At 45.2% G+C, this 20,576-nt stretch overlaps 1 protein-coding gene across 10 annotated transcripts in view; it reads right to left on the bottom strand.

The window, feature by feature from the left end:
- Window positions 1-20,576, bottom strand: part of FOXN3 (forkhead box N3) — a 207,365-nt gene that overhangs the window by 127,141 nt on the left and 59,648 nt on the right. For 8 of the 10 annotated variants that reach the window (XM_021531919.3, XM_077783993.2, XM_077783992.2 and 5 more), the window contains one exon: window positions 6,037-6,593. In XM_021531919.3, coding sequence (XP_021387594.1) covers window positions 6,037-6,579 — 543 coding nt within the window. In that variant the 5' untranslated portion in view covers window positions 6,580-6,593. Of the gene's footprint in view, window positions 1-6,036; window positions 6,594-9,166; window positions 9,432-20,576 lie in introns of those variants that run through there. The other 2 variants (XM_021531917.4, XM_085580643.1) reach the window with 2 other exon arrangements.

The raw sequence follows: 20,576 nt of genomic DNA on the forward strand, positions 1-20,576 counted from the left end.
TCATTACATAGTGATACATGTGCCAAGTCTGAGCTGAAGAGGGGCTTGCAATACAGCCCCAGATCAATTTCAACTCCCAGAAAAGGGAACAGGCAGCCAGGTTCATGCATGAGAATGGCAGCCCAGACTCTGATCACTTCAAATCTGCTGTAAAACACCAAGAACAGTCACTAACACAGACCACTTGAACAGCAAACAGCACAGTCCTGCTCCTATAGGGAAACCAAAACAAACACCTCCAGCAGAAGTAAGTGTCCTATTGCATTTAAAATTCTGTTCGCATTTTATCTTTACCTTGGGGTAGGGACTACATCCATTACCCCACTAAGCATCATGCAGCTGCCAGCCCTTCTTCTGTAAGGAATGGCTCGTCTCAGCAATCTCAACTGGCAATGCCCAGCCTCCTCATCACCTCTATTCCCCTTGTCACATTTGAATAACTGTCATCTGGACTGCACTGTAACCTGAACTGAGGACTTGAGCTGAAAAACAACACAAGAATTAAAAGAAGAGTAGAAGATAAACCCAGCCATATCAGTTGTGTGTCACAGACACACAAAAGTTCATGTGCCAGGAAGGTGATGGAGTGCAAACACAGCTGGGAAATGGACTCACCAACCTCACCACAGCCCAAACCCAATGGGTAAAGAGCAGCTCACTCCTGATTTTCTACACTCTTTCAGTGCTGCTTAACACACTTTGCATCATCTTTGCTATGAGTGAGGAGCACAGACACGGCCCTTTACTCCAGTTTATTTAACCTAAGTGGCCAATCTCCCCTGGTAGGTCAATGGGCTGTCACTGTGCAATCAACACCTCAGTTACAAAGCAGGGCACCTGCCTGCAGGCTATCTTAACTGAGAGCAAGATAACACAAATACCTTAGATATAAGGTTCAGAGGATTCCCTGGATATTGCCAGCTCTCCTGTCATTACTTGAAAAGAACTGCTTGTGCTTTGTACAGCTCTAAAATAGTTAATTTAGGCAGATTCCTGTACAAAGAGTTAGCTCTGATGTTAAGTCGAGCAGCTGGAAGCCACTGAAATGAAGAATGTTATTTCCATGCACAGCTTTAGGAAATCTATTATTTAAATATTCTGTATAATTCTTGAGTTTGCAATTCAAAAATAAAACCAAAGGGTTCAAGAAAAGTTCTCCATAAATTGTCTAATATCTTGCAACTTCTTTTACAGTATGGTTCTAGAGACTTTTATGATTTTTCTAGAAAGAAATGAACTTTGTTTCTCTACACACAAATTTGAGGAGAAAATTTCTGATATTAGAGAGCTTTTTTGTATGACGGACAAAAGTATAGAAAATGCATTTCAAGTTAAACTAGACAAATTCCAGTTAAATATCCTTTTAATAATTAAATTAACAGTTGCACCAGCTTATTTAGCAAATTAATTTTTTAACGGAGTCTACGTAACATGAAGCCTTTAACATGAATCTGAGGGGTTGTTTTGTTGGGTTTTATTTTTGGTATTTTTTCACTTCAGCTTCCAGATGTTATAAATGCAGTGAAAGTCTGACAACTGTGTCATTTGGATCAGTCTAGGTGATAACATTAAAAACAGAGATTATTTCCTGTCTCCAGTGTGGAACTGAACTTTCACAGGAAACCTCAGTGACATTAAAAAAGGGAGGACATGGTCCTGTCTCCCTCACCTTTGTGCATATGCAGATTGGATCAGGAGATTCTAACAAAGAACAAGAAGGGTCCTTTTCCTCTCACTCCAGATAGCACTGATCTTCCCACAGGATTTTAACTGTCAAAAGCCCAGATATTATCACATCAGAGGAAAGACATTTGCAGGAGGCACTCCTGAAGTCTCCAGTGCCCAAAGGGTTTCCCAGGGCTCCTGTCAAGATGCCCTGGCAGAGCGCTTATGAGAGACAGCGCATTAGAGGAGGACAAGTTGGACATGGCTCTTGCAAAGCTCAAGGACCACTCAGGAGCCCTCAGATCTCAAAGTCTGCTCCAGACGGAGGAGGAGCCTGGCTGGATCTCCGTGACCCAATTATGGACCACATACTTCTAAGAATAACTTCCACATCAAGCAAGGAGAATTTTCTTCTCTCATCCCCATAACCATATCCTTTACCCTCATTACACTTTTATTAAGACATCCCTCAGCATAAATGCCAAATAAACCTTTCAGATACTTGAATTTCTTCAGCATGCACACAACATGTGTGTGTTTCCGTATCTCAGACAATGCAGAGCAGACACAAAGAGGAGCCCTCTTGATAGGATGGATGCCCAAAGAAGCAGAGACCAGGGGAAAAACAGCAGAATAGAAGAGAGAAGCATGAGGACAAAAGCTCCAACCTTTATAACCGTGGGCTGTTCACTGAGACAAAAATACTGCAGCAAAACGAGCAAGGTCAAACATCATTTCCCCTCATCTGATAAAGATGACTGAGGAAGTTTGAATTCATAAAAGGCACAAGCACATCACACACCCTGGAAAGACAATCCTACCAGCCTTTGTTCAAAGCAGGAATCCCTACACAAATAAATCAGATTTTCAAGGGAGGCAGAAATAGGGCTTGTAACAAAATTTTTCAGCAGCCCCTTAGCTCGAGCAGCACTAGTGGGCATAGCTATAATCACAGCAAACCTACATAATGGGTCTGAACTAGCTTAGCCCTTTCCCTGCAAGCAGAGAAGCTGCCACATCAGTAACTCCGTTGCTAGGGCAACTGCTTACTTTCCATATCAACTGCAAACTCGTTGCTATGGAGACACATATACAAGAAAAATTCCTCTCTACAGCCAAGGACCAGATGGTAGGGAAGTCATGGACTAACGGGCTGTACTAAGTGGGACACAGACTACAGGACATTTAGATCTGTACATCCACAATAGGATTAATCTGAACAAGTGAATTCACAGGTCTGGCAGTATAAACAAAGCCAGGGAACTCCACATCTACTCCCCATCATGTGATAACTTCATACTCTGGCCAACTATTATTAAACTGCTGAGCTCAATGCAAAGAGGTTTGTACAATCAAGGGCTCAGCATTTTCCCTTCTTCAGCACAGTGCTCTGTCTCAATCCAGATCAGCCTCGTTGTCAGTTCCATGAACAGCCAGGCTCATGGTTTGCCAGGTAAGCCTGATGGCACTGCAGCTGATGTGGAAGAGCAGCAATGTAAAATCAAATCCTCTCTTCCACATTCCACACCAGACCTAAAAGCACCAGGATAGGGCAAGTACAAAAAAAAAGTGATGAATCCTGCCCTTTTTTTCCCCCTCTCCATTACAATGATCTCACATCAGGAAATTCAAGAATTCATATGCAGGCAGAAAAAGCTGCAGACTACTAGATTCATATTTAGCCCCATGAATATAAACTAGTGGAACTCAAGACTGAGAAAACTACTATGCAGAGGGAGTTCAAAAAAGAATTAAGTGTTCAGCAGAACTTTTTTTAGAAAAATGATTACTGAAAGGCTACATAAACAAACACTGGAAAGCACAACTATGAGAGGAAAAGCTTCTAGCTTTTCACAATGTGTCAATGCACATCAACCGGCAAATGCCTGCAATTCCCAGCACTAACTCCTTCCCCCCATACTGTACATGTTTCAGAGCCCATCTTGTTAGCATTTCATAACATGCCATTTGCTAAATGCTGGTGGTTTTGTTTTTTTTTTCACGTAAAACCAGTAAAACAGGCAGACCCCAACGCTGCAATTTGCAAAAACTGTCTGCAAAGGATAAGTAGTATAAAATGATTCCTTACAGCCCTCCTTTCCCCTGCCCCAAGCCCCATACCAAAACCAGAGAACCCTTTAGATGGACACCCTCTGAACAGCAAAGATATTTGCTGCAAGGTACCAAATCAAGTCCAAGTGTGTGCGCACACACATGAAGGTATTTTCAAAGCCATCAGCTGACATTTACTGCTTTCCAAGTCCGAAATTAGCTGTCAAGCACCTGATTCAGCAACTCTGACCCAGGGCCAATTCTGCACTCAGAACTCTGTCTACCACATCCCTTGGCCAGGACACGAAGAAAAACCCAGCAGGGGACTTGAATGACCTGCTATGGTGCATTTTACATTTGAGATTCCCTTTTCATTCACCTTAAAGCTAGCTACCTGCAGTTATTAGCATCTTCAGGAAGCAGAAGAAATTCTTTCTAAAAATCTATGATTTTCCTGGAATTAATAAAACTCCACCTTGTGATTCATTCAGGCAAGGCCTCCCACCACACCTTGTTGTCTAGCTATGTAACCATGGCCGTAATCACGAATTTGAGACGTGGGTGACCAGTCATGCATTGTGCTGCGCCACATCCCCACGGAGCAGCAGTGCAGCGTGGTATTGTTCAGATGAGCCCAGTGGATGGCCAGATATTTGACAGATAGACATGAAAACAAGTTCCTCATAGCAGGAAGCTGAAATCCAAATAGTCAACTTGTAAACAGAGGAAGAGGGTCAGAACAAAACACAAATGGCTGAGTTAAACACACGCCTTGCCAATTACCATATTTTGGTGTTTTTTTAAATGCATTGTATGAAGATTTCTTAGAGTCTGGACAGAGTCATAAAAGTCTGTTGTAGCATTGTTATTATAGTCTCACTTCCAAACCAGAATTTAAAACTCTGGGTTACACAAAACAAGATCCAGTTTGGGAAAAGATTTTTTTTCATCTCACACATGAGCTTTCACAGCAATTAATTGATAAAAATACAAATATACAGTGTGTGATCAGCAATATGGGGACAGTGGATTCTAAGTAATAATACTTTTTAAAAAGAAAGAAGAGAAAGATAGACATGTCAATCCTTTAAAAATGAAAGCTCTGTAGTAAAGAAAGTTAACTCATCAAAAATGAAAAGTTGCTAATTTACAATAGTGTATGACTCTTCCTCTAGAGTTACTTGAGCTTCTATTCCAGAACTTTTGAAGTTAAATTGCACACAAAATAGGGAGAACAGCACCACCAAGAGAAGTCTAGTTTCAGGGTAACAAGTTACAAGACAATCAAAGCATTTAATTCACTGAAATACAAAAGCTGAGTTCTGCCAGGGGAAAGTGTTCACTTTCTGATCTTCAGCCAATTTTAGAGACAGATCATGAGTGATGTGATTTTACCTGCTATTTATTTCCCTAAGCCGTGAGAAGGCCTCTGAAATTAATCTGCAAGCTGGTATTTTTATCAGTATACTCGTACTTTGCCAAAGATTCATCCAGTCCACTGCTTCTTCAGAAGGTCCCCTTTGGAAATTGATTCCTGCTCCCAGGCAGACTGACAGAGTAAAAGGCTATGCAAGGGACTGCCTCCACCACTCCACTCACTTTCCCATTCCCTTGCCTCTTCCTACAGATGCTGCTGGAGAATCAGCAGTGAAGTATGGGGACAACAACCAAGACCAGAAAGCAAAGATGTGCTCCCAGGGCTTCTGCTCTGCACCAGTTGCAGAAGTTATTTGAGCTCAAAGAATGTCAGAAATTTTGGTGACTGGTAACCTTCACCTTTGATCCCAGACCTGCCTCCACTCTTTGAAGAGTTTCTCTAAAACTCGACTGAAAAGGAACGAAGTTTCATCACCATTACCCTCCTTGTATAAAAGAAAGGTTTTTTTTTTTTATTACAACACAGACCAGGGCAATAACGATGGACTCTTACATAAGGCATACCCTTTCACTATACATTTGTATAAGCCAAGAACAGCAAGCAGCCTATTTATAACATGATTACATTCATCTAGTATAGCTGGAAACCATTACCACAGCATGATAACTAAAAACAATATTTAACCACTATGCATGAAGACACCAGCTGGAGGGAAAAAACACACACACACACACACCCAACACTTTCTTACAGATGTCTAGACAATTAATTGAATAAAATCAGAATGAGCAATGCTAAAGAAATGTTGGCTCTCTGAACTTAATCAACTACATTACCAGGCGCAGGGTTACACATTCTATACTTCACTGTTAAGGACATATTCTGGGATTAGCAGGTGAATATTTTCGGAGCCAGAGAGGTTCCCATAGTTCCAAACTCACCTGACTTCTGTCTTTGTCCACTTTCTTAAAACACTTATTCAAGGACAGATTATGTCTCACAGAATTTTTCCATCCAGTGGGTGCATTTGCAAAATATGGAAAGTGTTCCAAGATCCAGTTGTATATATCCTTTACAGGCAGTCTTTTGGTTGGCGAATCCTCAATGGCCATAAATATGAGGCAGCTAAAGGAATAAGGAGGTTTGCAGTTGGGGTTCTGCTTGGCATCGTAGGGCATGTCGGAGTGGGCAGGAGACGGCGGCGTGTCATCACCGATGTCCTGAACAGGGCTAACGCTCCTTAACACTGAGTCCCCAAAGCTTTTCAGCAAGTTCTTGCTCTCATGTAACCAGTTCAAATTAGTTAGTTCTTCATCTTCCATGGCCCCTTTATCTAATCTGATGGCAGGCAAAGAAAAATCTAGGTCCTCGTCATCATGAAGTGCCTTTGATAAATCGCTATCTTGATAACGCTGGCTCAATCCACTGGGAACACTAATTCCTGAGCCCTCTGGCTTCTTACTGGGAGGCATGACTGGACCCATTTAGACAGCAGTTCCTGGCAGAGTGAATCCAAAGAAAAGAGAGAAAGAGAGAAAAGTTAGCTCATAAAAAGTGCCTGTGTAACAATTTGACAGCTTTTCCCTAACTGGTCACTTGGCTTTTGCCATCTGTATTGAACACGACAGCTTCACATAACACACATCCACAACTGTTGAATAAAATTATTTAAAGTCAGTACAAGGGAAGAAATTTCAGTAGATTGAATAAGATCCAGATACACCTCAGTTCTGCATGCACATGAAGCCCCACACAGGAAATTCCAAACCATGTCTCTTTAAAGAGGAAGAGGTGTTTTCAAACCATTGAATACCACAATTGTATCACTTTAATAAGGATATGAATTTAAAAAATAGTAAGAGTGACATATGGCCAGTTGCTTCAGATTTTCAATATCAGCTGTTTCACATTTGAGGACAATACAACAGCACCACACTGGAAAAAGGCATAGGCAGAAAAATATCCATACTGACTTGGCTGCACCAAAACACAGAAATAAGAGCAGAACTTCAAAACCAGCAAAGTCAGGAGAAAGGAGGAGGGAAAGCAACACCTGGTTGTTTTGGGGCCAGGGCCAAAAAATGGGGAGGCAAATGCCAGAGCACAAGAGCACTTTAAAAATGTATGTAAACAGAGAAGATTTTAGCATAAACTGAACTTATTTCAAACACAGTAGAAAAAAAGAGTCAGAAAGACCACTGTGATGCTCAACAATGGCTTGTGAGAGGTGGGGTGAGCTGCGGAGGGTACTGCACCAGCAGGCCCTGGGGGGACACCTGTGAGCACTAATGCTTGGCATGACCTGAGCACTTCCGAAGCAAAGTGAAGCTGGGCCCCTGCCCAATTCGAGAGAAGCAGATGAGCCCAACAATTCTACTTCAGAAGCAGGAGACAGGCTCCCTTAGCTCCTACAAACAGTCAAACTGCCAGGAATTAGCTCTGGAGATGTGAACAGAAGTGGAACAAAAATTGGACTGAGTTAATAACAGAATTTAAATGGACGAAATGTTCTGCACAAAGACTGAACAAGAACGAAATTATTCCCTGTACCTAAAACATAACCCCAGCAGTTACCTGAACTCATGCAGTCACAGAGTCGATACCATAAATTAAAGGCAAAAAAAGCTACAGGTAACAACAGAATGAACTATCTGTCTGCAGGGACAAATAGAGCAACACACCCATTATGGGAAAAAGAAATAATGGACTTTAATTTAGCTGTCCTAAGTGGCCAAAACCGAAAACTTTTAAGTTCTTTGGGTCTTTCTATAATGAAGTTACACCAAAGGAGATATTTACTTAAACTGAAACACAGAGAACTTTTCTGCACGGAAGCACATCAATACACTCAACATCTTCAGTGAAAATGTGCAGTTTTACATGAGTAAGTATCTGGAAAAGGAAAAAATACCGAGGCAGATGTAAACACCAGGAGGCCAAACTTGCGTCGGCCCCACTTCCTAGTTTTCAAAACTGCATCCAGCCCAAGCAGAAGGTAAACAAGGGGATCGTCAGCGTCCAGGGGCACTGGCATTGCATACCTAAGCCTCACACTTAACTTGGACTCCAAATGGAAGTTCCGTCCCATGAGCTTCTAAACAGGAAAATTATATGATGGCTGACAGTAAAGTAATTTAATTGCACTGTTGCTATGACAACACGCTGCTCTCTTTCTGTTTAATTTCCTTATTTGCCAGTATCCTCCCAAAGGGCCGTATCACTTCATGATTTTTTTCCCGTCTCTCTCTCTCCCCCCGCTCCAGGCAGCGGGGGTGACCGGGCGGCCGCGGCCCCGCGGAGCCCCCTCGGGCGGGCGCGGAAGTCCGGCGGCGCCCGCCCGAAGAGCGGCTCCCAGCGGGGCCGAGCGGGCGGGCGCGGTGCCCGGGGCAGTCCCCGCGGCGGCGGGGCCCGAGTGGGGCCACAACGGGGGGGCACGGGGGGGCGGCCAGCGAGGCCCGCGGCAGCTGCAGCGGCGCGCCGCCGGCAGACAAAAGCGCGCCGGTGCCGCCGAGCGCCGTTTGACCCGCACGGACGCGTCCGGCGCGCGGCGGCTCCGGCGGCGCGCCCCGCACACGCGCCCGCCGCGGCCGGAGGGGGGCGCGCCGGGGCGGGCCCCCCGCCCGCGCTCCCACCGCACCCCCCGCGAGAGGGGGCGGGCGCCCATTGGCCGCGGCCGCAGCCAATCAATGGCGTTGCCAGGCGACCGGGGCTGCTCGGGCCGGGCGGCGCGCGCCGCGCGCCCCGCCAATGCCGGCCAGGTGTCACCGGCCCGCGCGGCCCCGCGCGCCCCGCCGCACGTGCGCGTGCGTGCCCCGGGGCCCTCGCCCGGGCGCTGCCGGGACCCCCGGCGGGACGAGCTCGCGCCGGGCGCGGCCCCGCGGCGCGGGCACGGCCGGGGCTCGGCGGGGTCACGGCGGCGCGCACGCCGGGCCGCGCACCAACTCCCGACCAAGTTGTGGCGCGGGGCCGGGCCGAGCCGGGCGGGACCGCACCGCGCCGCTGCCCGCGGCCGGCCCGCACCGCCCCGCGCAACCCCCGCCAACAACAACGGCAACAACGGCAGCAACTTACCTGGCGGGGGGCGGCGGTTTCACCGCGGTCCCTTCATGGCAGTGGCACAAAGTTTCATCTGACGGAGCCAGGCATGGCGCGCCCCCGCCTCAGCCCGAGCCCCGGGGGTGCCGCGGGGGTCCCGGCGCACGGGGCTCCGCCGCCTGCATGGGGCCCGGCTGCCCCGCGCCCGCCCCGCGCTCCCGACGGGCAGCGGTCCGCCTCGGTGCGAGCCCGAGAGCGAGAAATTGTTTCCACTGCAAACAAAAAAGGCGACACATGACCACGGAGGGAGGGGAGAGAGGGAAAACGTGGGCTGGGCCAGCCGCGCCGGGAGAAGCCGCGGAAGGGAGGGCCGCCGGCGCTGGGGGAGGGCGGTGGTTCCCGCCGGCCGGCGGCGGGGACCCGGCCGTGCCCCCCGCACGGCGCTCGCCCGCCCGGGCCCCGCCCGGCGCCCGGGCCGTGCCGGGCCGGCGGCGCCGGCCGGGGCCGGGCGGCTGTCCGAGGTCGGCGGGAGGAGCTGGGGAAGTCCCGATACGCAGAGAACCGGCAGCCGCGGCGCTCCCACTTGTGCGAGTCTCCTTTCCCCCCGCCCGGCCAGGCCGACCCCGGCTGAACCGCGAAGGCACTGACGAGCCCCGGGAGCCCACGGCTTAGCATAGCGGAACCCTGCTTCTACCTCTCCCGCAAGAGGAGCGGGGAGGCATCTCTCAACACCTCCCAGTGGGCAGGTAATTCCTGCCGAAAACGGGCGAGCCCGCCGGCCGGAGCCAGGCACCTGCCCCGCTGTGTGAGCGGGAGCCGGGCCCTGCGGGCAGCGGCAGGCGCGGGATCCCGCCCGGCGGCTCCGCCGCTGGCTCCGGGCATCGGGAACCTACGGCCACTGCTGTGTGTGCGGGGCGCAGTAAAGAACCGTGTTGCAGAATCTGCAGTAACTGCCGATGGGGGGGATATTTCCTGAAGGAAATCTGCTTTAAAAAAAGGCTTGACTCAGTTAGGAAATATGGTGCATTTTCTCCTCTGCTATCATACGCTGACATGACTAGTATTAACTTGAGTAAAAAATCCTTGCCATGAGTTGAATTAATTGAAGGGAACTAACTTGATTTAAAAATACAGAAGTTGTCCAATCTAGACAGCACTAGCTGAACGTACAGTCTCCTATATGTTACATGCCAGATCACAAGTAGCTTCAGTGATTTGCAGCACAAAATTAAAGTATGGCTGTCTACCCGCAAAACAAGTACATGGAACTGTTTTGTAGCTGGTCCACAAAAATCAAACATTTTCTGCTCTGGGTAAACAATTCTTGCAGATTTGGCATACTATAAAATATAGTCTCCTTCCACTAGCAAATGCCTGCTGCAAAAATGTATAATATCACTTAAGTCAGAAATACAGGTATCCCTCCCAGTGCAGTCCTCCCTGGACACATAAATTGTCACTAAGCTAGGAAGGAAAACGTTTTAGTTGTTTTATTTAGAAATGTTAGAACAGCTGCCTCAAGACCTTTAGGGAATTTTGCATTATTTCCCAATGGATGGGTTACCTCCTTTAATCTGTTTAACACTCACAAAATTCCCAGTTTTAGGTAAGAGTGGCAAGCACCTCATTCTCAAAGTGCAGGGGTAAGAACCATTTCATTGATTCGCTGGAACTAGAAATTCCTGTCATAACTGGCTAAGACTTCTTTTGCCGATAGCTTTCCCTCCCCTACCCAGTGAACTGCTATTTCACATTCTTGCATATTTGCAAGAAGACACACCAGCAGCTGAATTGCAGAATGGGAAGAATACCTATCAGGCAGCAGAGTATCATCGTTACCCACTGGCAATCCTACCCTGTGACTCCACCAGCCCTAACACTCCAACAGTCAGCAGGACCATTAGTTTACAGTTCTTATCTCATGGCCGTTTGGTTTCAAACCCAAACTAAATTATCAAGTCATAACTCCGCCCACCTGAATTTACTCCAAATGCTTCAGACATTTTTCTGAGTGAATCAACATGCCTCTTTATTGGCAAGCAAGGAGATTTACTGCATTTATTATCACTTATAAAAGTCAAGTGTCTTGAAAGACTACCAAGAAGAATTCAGCTAATGAGAAGTATTTCTGAAGTGAGAAGGGGGAAGCCTCATGAGATGCAGGGTAGTATGCAAAGAAAATTAGACCCTGAATACATTATGTATGCATCCTATTCAGCTCAGTTCTGTTCAGAATTAGAGGCCAAATTCCCCATGAATATTGGTGGAATACGATCCGTTTCAGAGTTTTCTGGTTTTTCCATGGCAGGTAGGAATTTCCCCAGAGTGCACACTAGAGATTGCATTGAAGGGCCACAGTGAGACGTTTGCTGTGTGGACAGAAAAGCCGTCGTGATCAAGCACAGGGGCCAGCAGCAGGTGGCGGAGGAGGTTAGAAGAGCAGGGGACACACTGCCCGCTGGTCAGAGGGCTGCCACACGCTCCCCGCTGAGGTGTCCCTTGAGAGGCAGCAGCGCGGGGCAGCCTCTTGCTGGCTCCCACTTACCCCTGAGCTCAACAGCAACAGCTGGTGACCTGCAGAGCACTAAAATACCAGCAACAGTGTAAACACTACTAGCTTGCCTCTTGGGGAGACTGACGCTGACACTTTGCTGGAATACCTGATACAACTAATTTAAGAAAGGAGCACACAGTGTCATGCAGCTCCATTGAAACAGCATTAACTGCTGGCTTAGAGACTACAGCAGCAGCAGAACAACTAATGTATGGCCATCAAGTAACTCAATACTCATTGTAATCTCAGGCAAGCCCCCAAATTTATTAATGTGTTGATTTCCCCATTTCTGAGGCAGCAATAATACTAATTCATTTAGCATAAGATTTGCAACACTGATAGATGAAACTGTTTGTACATCAAGACCAAAGTACTTGCCGCACTGAAGGCTGATTAGAAGTTCCAACAGTGCAGAGCTGCACTTTAGCCTTGTGGGCTAATATACAACAGCCTAATCTTTCCACTCAGATTTCAGAATACCAACTGCAGATGTTGCAGTATCTTATTTAATGAGGATTTCCAGCCATCTCTCTATACTCCTTTATCTCTTATCCTCTTCTAGATTGGAATCCCTGAAAATTTCCCACAAGCCATCGAGCACACAAGCACAGCAAGGGTCATGGGCTCATCTTCTCCCCTCAATCTCCGTCTCTGCTGGGAACATCTTTCTTTGCTAGTATTATGACCATGTGTCGTGGTTTAACCCCAGATAGCAACTAAATACCACACAGTCATTTGCTCCCCTGCCACACACACAGAGTGAGGAGAGGAATCAGAATAAAGAAAAACAAACAAACAAACAAAACCCCCTTAACTCTTGGGTAGAGATAGGAATAGTTTCATAATTAAAAAAAAAAAAAAAAAAAAAAAAAAAAAAAAAAAGAAAATATGATGATGATAGTAATAGTAAGAGACAGAAAGAGGAATAACACCCAAGAGGAACAAATAATGCATAATACATTTGCTCACCACCTGCTGACAGATGCCCTGTTCATCCCTAAGAAATAATTGGCCCCTCCTAGTCAATTCCCCCACAGTTTATGTACTGGGCATGATGCTCTATGGTATGGAAAATTCCTTTGACTAGTTCAGGCCCCCTGTCCTGGCCATGCTCCCTCCCGGCTTCTTGTGCACGACTCACTGTCAGAGCACAGGAAACTGAAAAGTCCTTAACTTAGGGCAAGCACTACACAGCAATGACTAAAACATCACTGTGGTATCAACTTAATTCTCATACTGAATCCAAAAATACAGCACCACTGTCTCAGCTAAAAGCAGGACACCATGTCACATAACCTTGTTAAATATTTCTACTTTCTGCCTTCTGGCCTCACCTGCCACACTTCAAGAGTCCTGCACTATTTATCCTCACCTTTAAGCTCCTCTTCCTAACTTGGTCTCTAATTACCATATCTTTATTGACTGGTGTCCTTGTCAATGTTTCTCTCTACATCAGAGTCAGATTTCTTCCCCGAAGTCTGCTGCAAGTTTGCCATCAAAGCTTGCTCATTAGAATTTAGAATTACACAGCTGTTCCAAAAACCCCTCCTAATTCTTAAGGGTCCTGATGTACTTTCCAAAGAGTGATGTGGACAGGGCTGCTGAGTCTTGCAATCAGACCCCCAGTGTGGGACACAACTCAGGCCCTGACACCTGTACACTGATCATTTTGTTATGTGTCAGTTCTTCCCCCATGCAGAATGGCTGGTGTGTCCTCATCAGTCTTGATAATTCTAATCTTCTGTTTTCTCTGAGGCATGGATTTAATCTTTTACAGAGCACAAGCACATTGGACACCTTCAGGAACTTATAAAAACTAAATCATGAATACAGTGTTTATTCATTTCCGTTTTCACAACTCCTGTTCTCAGCAGTCTTCTCCTGCAGTATCAACACTTCTTTATTTTTAACCACAGCAGACCAGCCTGGTTTTGTTTTTTGCACTATGCCTGCTTTTGGGGCAGACAAACAGCCGTGTCTGAATTCCTGGAACAGTACCAGAACAGTCAGAGTCTCTGCCCTGTACAGAGGTAACACACCTAATGGGCTGACAAATAGTGCCCTGCTGCCCTGAAAGAGAGTACCTCTGGCTTTGCAGCTGCTCTGAGCACAGTCGTACCCTACCTGCCTGTCCCATGGCTTTTGCAAGCATGCCTTCCCATTTCTTCACCCACAGCAAGCACTGAGCTATAAGCTGCATATGCAGGGAAGGCCCAGCGTACTCCAGCTTACCAACAGATCTATCTTTTGCTCATTCACTCAAGAACATGGAATCAGATTTACAAAGCATTTTCCCAACCCTGCATTTAATTAGTCTTCAAGTTCTCATTTTCCCCAGCAGGCAAAACCCAACAGAAACAGAACTGAATCTGTAAGAAAAGGAACACCAATACAAAGCTTTGTCAGAAGTCTAAGGAAACAAAACTATCTATGGTATTTCTGTTTCACAGGCTAAAATAAAATTAATTTCTTCCAATAACATCCACAGTTTTTATTAAATAGCTCCTTTATAAATTAATGTATGCACATTTACGATGTTATCGTAGTAACGCTTGCAGTTTCTAGGAAAATGAGTATACTTAGTGCAAAAATTACATACAACTGAGAAGCTACCAGCAATTGTGTTCCTGTGCATGAGTGTGGTGGGAGGACAGCATCATGCATGCTCATTTGCCCTACATATATTTGTTAAATTGAGTCCATATGAGAGACACTTTCACAGTGTAATTACCCAACATACAAGGACCCAAAGCACAAACCTAGCTTATACTGGGAAAGGGAAGCTTTTGCAAGTGCAGCTTATTTAGTAGCCTAGTCAGGGGAAAGCAAAATGTTGCTGGGATAAACATATCTTTACTGGAGTCTTCTGCTATAAAGGTCTGAACTCACCTAACTAACTCAGTTGGTACATTAACTGTAATACAAGTCAGTATTTCTAGTACAGATGCAGTGTTTAAAGAGGCTGAAAAATGAAGGAACTATGTTCTGGAGTTTGGTGCTCAAACTCTGCTATCTGTTGTAAAGGTGTAATACCACAAGATGTGGCCTAGCATTACCTCAACGTCAGTATTCACTACTTGGCAGCTGAAGTCAAACTTACAAGTAATCAGCAGAACCAGAGATCAACTGTATTTTGTTCTCAAAACCAATGTGCAGGAAAAGCAGCAGCAAACACTGTAGAAAGCAAAGATCAGAAGTTTTGGGGAAAACTACAATGGAAAACCATGTTCTTTTTATAAAACTCCCAAACTGCATTGCCAAGTGGAATTTCTAAAACTAAGACAAAATTATTTAAAGTCATCTTCTCAAAATTTGCCTTAGCTTTCCTGAATACGAACTGTTCACTTCATCAGTTGTTTTATGAATTTGTCCTTTATTTGTATATATATGCATGCAAAATTAAAATTTGCAAAAAGACCTCTCAGGTAGTGAAATTTGTGTTCACATCTCATCAACTGAAGTTCTCTGCAACTGACACTAAACACAGTTTACATCACCACTGCTGTGAGCCAGAAGGCAGTTATTCTCTCCTCTGACCATCTACTTGTGCCAGGTGCATTTCCTAGCCACAACTATACTTGTGTGAGTCCCAGCTTGATTTCCAGCTTTTTGTAGCACGGGATATTTCAGGGTCCTTTCCTCTACTCATTACTTGGCTCTACTCTTCCTGTACAATTCTTGAACACTGCTCCCAGAGGAAATCCTGTGAAACAGATTCCCATATTGCAACACAGAGACAGCTATGAGAGCCTGTATGAGGTAGTGCAGGGATGAAGCACAAGCATGGCTGTGCTGACCCACAGTTGTGTCTGCAAAGAGATGCTGAGAGGGTGCAGGTTGTGGGAAACACACAAAGTACCATAAGATGGACAAGCAGACTTCTATCCTTAGTGTGTTTTTACTGCTACAGACCAGCTCACCAAAAGTGCCAGGGAGCAAGGAATGGAAAGCAATGAAAAACTGGAAGGACTAAAAAGAGCCAGTACCATCTGCAGAAAGGTTCTGTCTTGTTCTGTGCTCCCCTCCACAGCCACAAGTAAGGTGGCCTCCAAGGCTGAACCAGAGAGCAGCCATCAGGCAGAGCAGGTAAGCAAGATTTTGGGAGAAAGGAGGAAACCTGGCATAGCAAAAAAGCACAGCTCAAGTACCCACACCCCAGCAACAATCCCTGTGGCCAGAGAACCACCCCCTGGCTGCTACATTCGTGTCCTGTGAGGTGGGTTTCCCTGCAAGCAGCTTTTGGCTTCTCTACGGTGGCAAGAGTGCATTATTATAATGGACTGACTTATGCACTGGGACATTGATTCCTGCCAGGCCTTTTGGCACTGCCCCAGTCCTTCTGCAACAGGTAACTTCAGTGAGCAGCTTCACAGTGCATCTGGCACCTCACAGACTTTTTGCAGGCAAATTTCACATTCCACAGGTTTCTCACAGGGATGTCACAAGGATGGGCTGGGCCTCAGCTGCTGAAGCACTATGAAATAATCTTGGGAATGTTTTTCTCTTTAAATCTGCAGTCTTGTAAACATTGATAGTTAAGCGCTTTTGTTAGGTTCAGCTAGCTCCAGCACAGTTTAGCACTTCCATAAGCATTTCAAGGACGAAAAATGTTATGGCTATGTTGTGGTTTAATCTCAGCCAGCAACTAAGTATTATGCATGTGCTTACTCACTCCTCCCACCCCTGGTGGGATGGGAATGAGAATCACAAAAAGGTAAAACCTGTGAGTTAAGAGCAGCTTAATAAATAAAATAAAGTATAATATTACATTAATAGTAGTAGTGGAAAGGAAGATATGAGAGAGTGAGAGAGAGAAAAATAAATCCCAAGATGGACACAAAAATGATACACAGTACACCTGCTCACCACCTGCTGAGCGATACCCAGTCCATACCCCTACAGTGATCAGCCCTTCCCAACCAACTGCCCCAGCTTATCTACTGGGCATGATGCTCTTTGATGTGGAATATCCCTTTGGCCAGTTGCAGTCAGCTCTCCTGGCTGTGCTCTCTCCCAGCTTCTTGTGCACCTGCTTGCTGGCAGAGCACAGAAACTGAAAAGTCCTTGACTTAGGCTGAGCACTGCACAGCAACAAGTAAAGCAGCAGCGTATTACCAAAGTCATTCTCACCACAGCATTGTATCAGCTACTAGGAAGAAAATTAACTCCATCACAGCCAAAATCAAGATACATGGTAACAAAATTTATAAGAACGTTTGAGGAGAAAAGTTACTTTTATCTGCTAGTATGGAAGCAATAAAATAATAAAAAACCCAATAAGGGTTTTACTTATTCCACATCACCTGTCACATAATCTTCAATATTCTTTTTCACAACGAAAAGCACCCCCAGAATGAAAAAACACAGTATCAAACCAAATGCCACATGTAAGAAAAAAGAAATAAGGTATCCCTGGAAAAAGCCCTGCAGGTTATTGGAGCACTGCTGGGCAGCAGATTTGGGGTTTCAGCAACAGCCAGGCCAGCAGGGGCTGTGCCAGGCAGCCACCGAGCCTCCTTTTGTTGTGCCTGCAAACAGAAGACCCATGTAATGACAACCACAAAACTCACTTAAGCTCTGAAAAGGTGACTAATGAGCTCATTCATACTGCCTATAAATTATTCACTACAACACTGAACCCACTGAAGTCAAATGGCCAAGTAAACTTTAAATACAGGGAGCAGGAGCCTCCTGTGTTGTCAACTTCTGCCCGTAAAACTCTTTGCAATGCAAGAGACACTTCACTTTCTTCTGCCCCCTTGTTAAAATCACTCAAATGTTTAGACCATCTTTTTTACTACCTCTAGCAGAGTTAAGGCAGCGACAACTCCTACATATTTATTTTGCCACTGCCAAGTCATTTTTTTAGTAGTTCCAGGTAATCGCAAAGCACTATACATAGCTTTAAAATTACATTTTTTAGAAAATAAAGTCTGACCTCAAAATGAAGGCCAGGTCTAAAGAAGTAAGAAGACAATAGCACATGCATGTTTAATGAGAAGCAGCCCATTTCCATAGCCTGCACTTACTGATACTTCTATGAACATATATAATTTGTGCCAAAATAAAAACTGAGATCTTAAAAAAACACAGTTTCATTTCTTAGGTGCTGGTCCAAAAAATCTTCTGATATTCTAAGAATGCTTTTGTTATTCTGTTTAGTGTGAAAGAAGAGGCAGATAATGGTTGGCTGTTAGGAGCACAAGGGGTGGAGTTTGCTGCTGTGGTGGTTGGAACAGGCATTTACTCTCTTAAAACAGTACTCTTCTTCATAACATAAATTACACCATTTATAAGTTAACTTTAGTAACTTGTTGCAGGTTGAACTAGCAAAACAAAGTGAACTACAGAGTGACATTAAAGATAATGTCTTCTATGACATGTCTGATCTTCAGTGGGAAAACATTACTTGCACCTCTGGTTACACAATCAACTCCAAAGGTTGGGAACAACTAGATCAAAGGGAAAGACAGGAATTACATAGCTAAAGTCCAGTAGGGTATAAAGCAAGATAAAGTAAGGGAGACATAAGGCAATATTAAGGTGATATTTAAACAAAACAAAATAAAAATGGCTAGCAAAAGAAGTTTGAAAATGAAATAATTATTCCAGATTTCACTAATTACTCTTTCTTCCAAACTATCAATGTAACTAAGCAGACTAAGATATTCTGCACTACTTGAAGACAAAGACTTTACCACCTACCAACAACTATGTGATTAGTTTTCATGTATTTAAATCCATGATTCTGAAATTGCCAGAGATGCACAGAAACCATTTTGCCCTGTTAGTGCTGCTCTTTAAAACGGTGACTAGAAAAAAGCAAACCCAAGACAGCAATGTAGCAGCCTACATCACATAGCACACATGTCAACTTTTCAAAAGCTGTTGTGTTTTAACCCCAGCCAGCAACTAAGTCCCACACAGCCACTTGCTTACTGTCTCCCAACCCCAGTTGGAATGGGAAGGAAAACTGGGAAAAGGTAAAGCTCAATTATTTAGAACAATTTACTGACTGAAATAAAGGTAATAATAATAATAGTATCATCATAACAGTATAATCATAATGTCAACAACAGTAATAATAATAGATGAGCAAGTGATGCACAGTACAATTGCTCACCACCTGCTGACTGATGCCCAGCCCATCCTCCTGCAGTCATCAGCCTCTGGCAGACATCTCCCCCCACACTGAGCATGATGTTCAATGGCATGGAATATCCCTTGGGCCAGTTTGGGCCACCTGTCCTGGCTGTGTTCCCTTCCAGTTTATTTCTGGACCTGCTCACTGTCAGAGCACACGAAACTGAAAAGTCTTTGACTTAAGGTAAGCACTGCTCTGCAATACCTAATACATCAGTGTGTTATCAGTATTACTCTCATATTAAATCCAAAACACAGACCTCTACCAGCTGCTAGGAAGAAATTAACTCCATCCCAGCTGAAACCAGGACAAAAGCTCTCCATCTAGTGAGATTCCTACCCCTCCCGCAATGGAAGGGTGTTGGCAAAGGACTACATTGAAACCACAGACCCCACTAACCTGCCTGGCAAGGGGCGTTCACCTCCCAGTCCTGCGGTGGGAAACAGCGGCACCTCCTGCAGCCCGCTCCCCACACCCTGCTCCTCATTTCCCTAATGAGGCCCAGCAGAGATTTCAGTTTTGCCCCAGGCATGGTTTGGTCTAAACAACAACAAACTACAGTTGGCTACGTAATCAGAGGAATGCCACATCTGGGGGAGTATCAGCAAACAAACTGGTGGGACAGCTTTTAACTGCGTGCAACAAAGTCTAAACTGGGCTACACGTGTCAGTAAATCTCTTGACTGGTCAATGCCAGTCAATTGCTGAGAGTGCCCTGGATGGCTTTGACCTAAGAGGTCACCTGGGAGGGTTCATGAGATACCAGTCCCTGCAAACTCCTGCAAGTCTGCCATGCACACATGGCACATAGCCAGCACCGGGTACTGCTGACACCACTTTGGGGCCAGCTGGATTATGCTGGGTACCAGGGCAAATGCAGCTCAATCCAAAACCACTTTGTCGCTGTTACCTCTAATGGAAATTGTCCTGCTACTTCTTCTTCCTCTTGGCTCTCCAAACAACATAATCTCACAGCTCTCAAGATCCCAGTGGGTGCCAATCAGTGGGGAACACTGGGCTACTCTCTGCTTTGTCATATCATTACAATAAATTGTAGGTATTTCTTACCTGCATGTAGAAAATTCAGATGTTCACAAAGCAAAAAAGTAATAGATTCAATAAATAGGAAAAACTGTGGCCCCTTTAAATTGCATAATACTCACCTCCTTATGAAACAAATTGCCTCTCTGCTCTTCCATTACCATGCACAGGTCCCAGTCAAAAAAAGGCCAAGATTTATATGCTCCAGTGATTACAGAGTAGCCACTTTGCCGAGTGAGAAATCTGTAAGTGCTGACCAGATGAGGCCAGAGAATATACACATCTCCCTTACTTTTATGTATTTCTGTCCATTGTCACAACCTCTACAAAAATGGAAAAGGCAAAACAAATGGGCTGAAACAAGCACTGCCATCAGTAAGTTCCTACCTGTTCTTCTGCTACAGCTCTGGTTTTGCATGCTTCATGTACACAGCCAGGGTTGACTCAGAATTCCCATACACACACATCAGATTCAGAGAGCCAGAGACATGCTGCACTGACGTGTGAAGTGTGGGTCTGCAGCTGGGCCCTTAGTGATACGTGCATTTGGTGTGTGTGAATACACACCATGGCAAGTGTGTGCTCAACTCTGCTCAAGAGGAGGATTTTAGTCATCAAGAACCCAAAGGGGGTCCTTACTGAAGTTAATGGGTTCCCCTTGAGCCGTTTCTTCTCTCATAAATTGGGCAGATGGAATAATATCTTGA

Source organism: Lonchura striata, chromosome 5 (assembly GCF_050655825.1).
Source record: "Lonchura striata isolate lonStrDom1 chromosome 5, ASM5065582v1, whole genome shotgun sequence".
In the NCBI taxonomy this organism is placed as follows: Eukaryota; Metazoa; Chordata; class Aves; order Passeriformes; family Estrildidae; genus Lonchura; species Lonchura striata.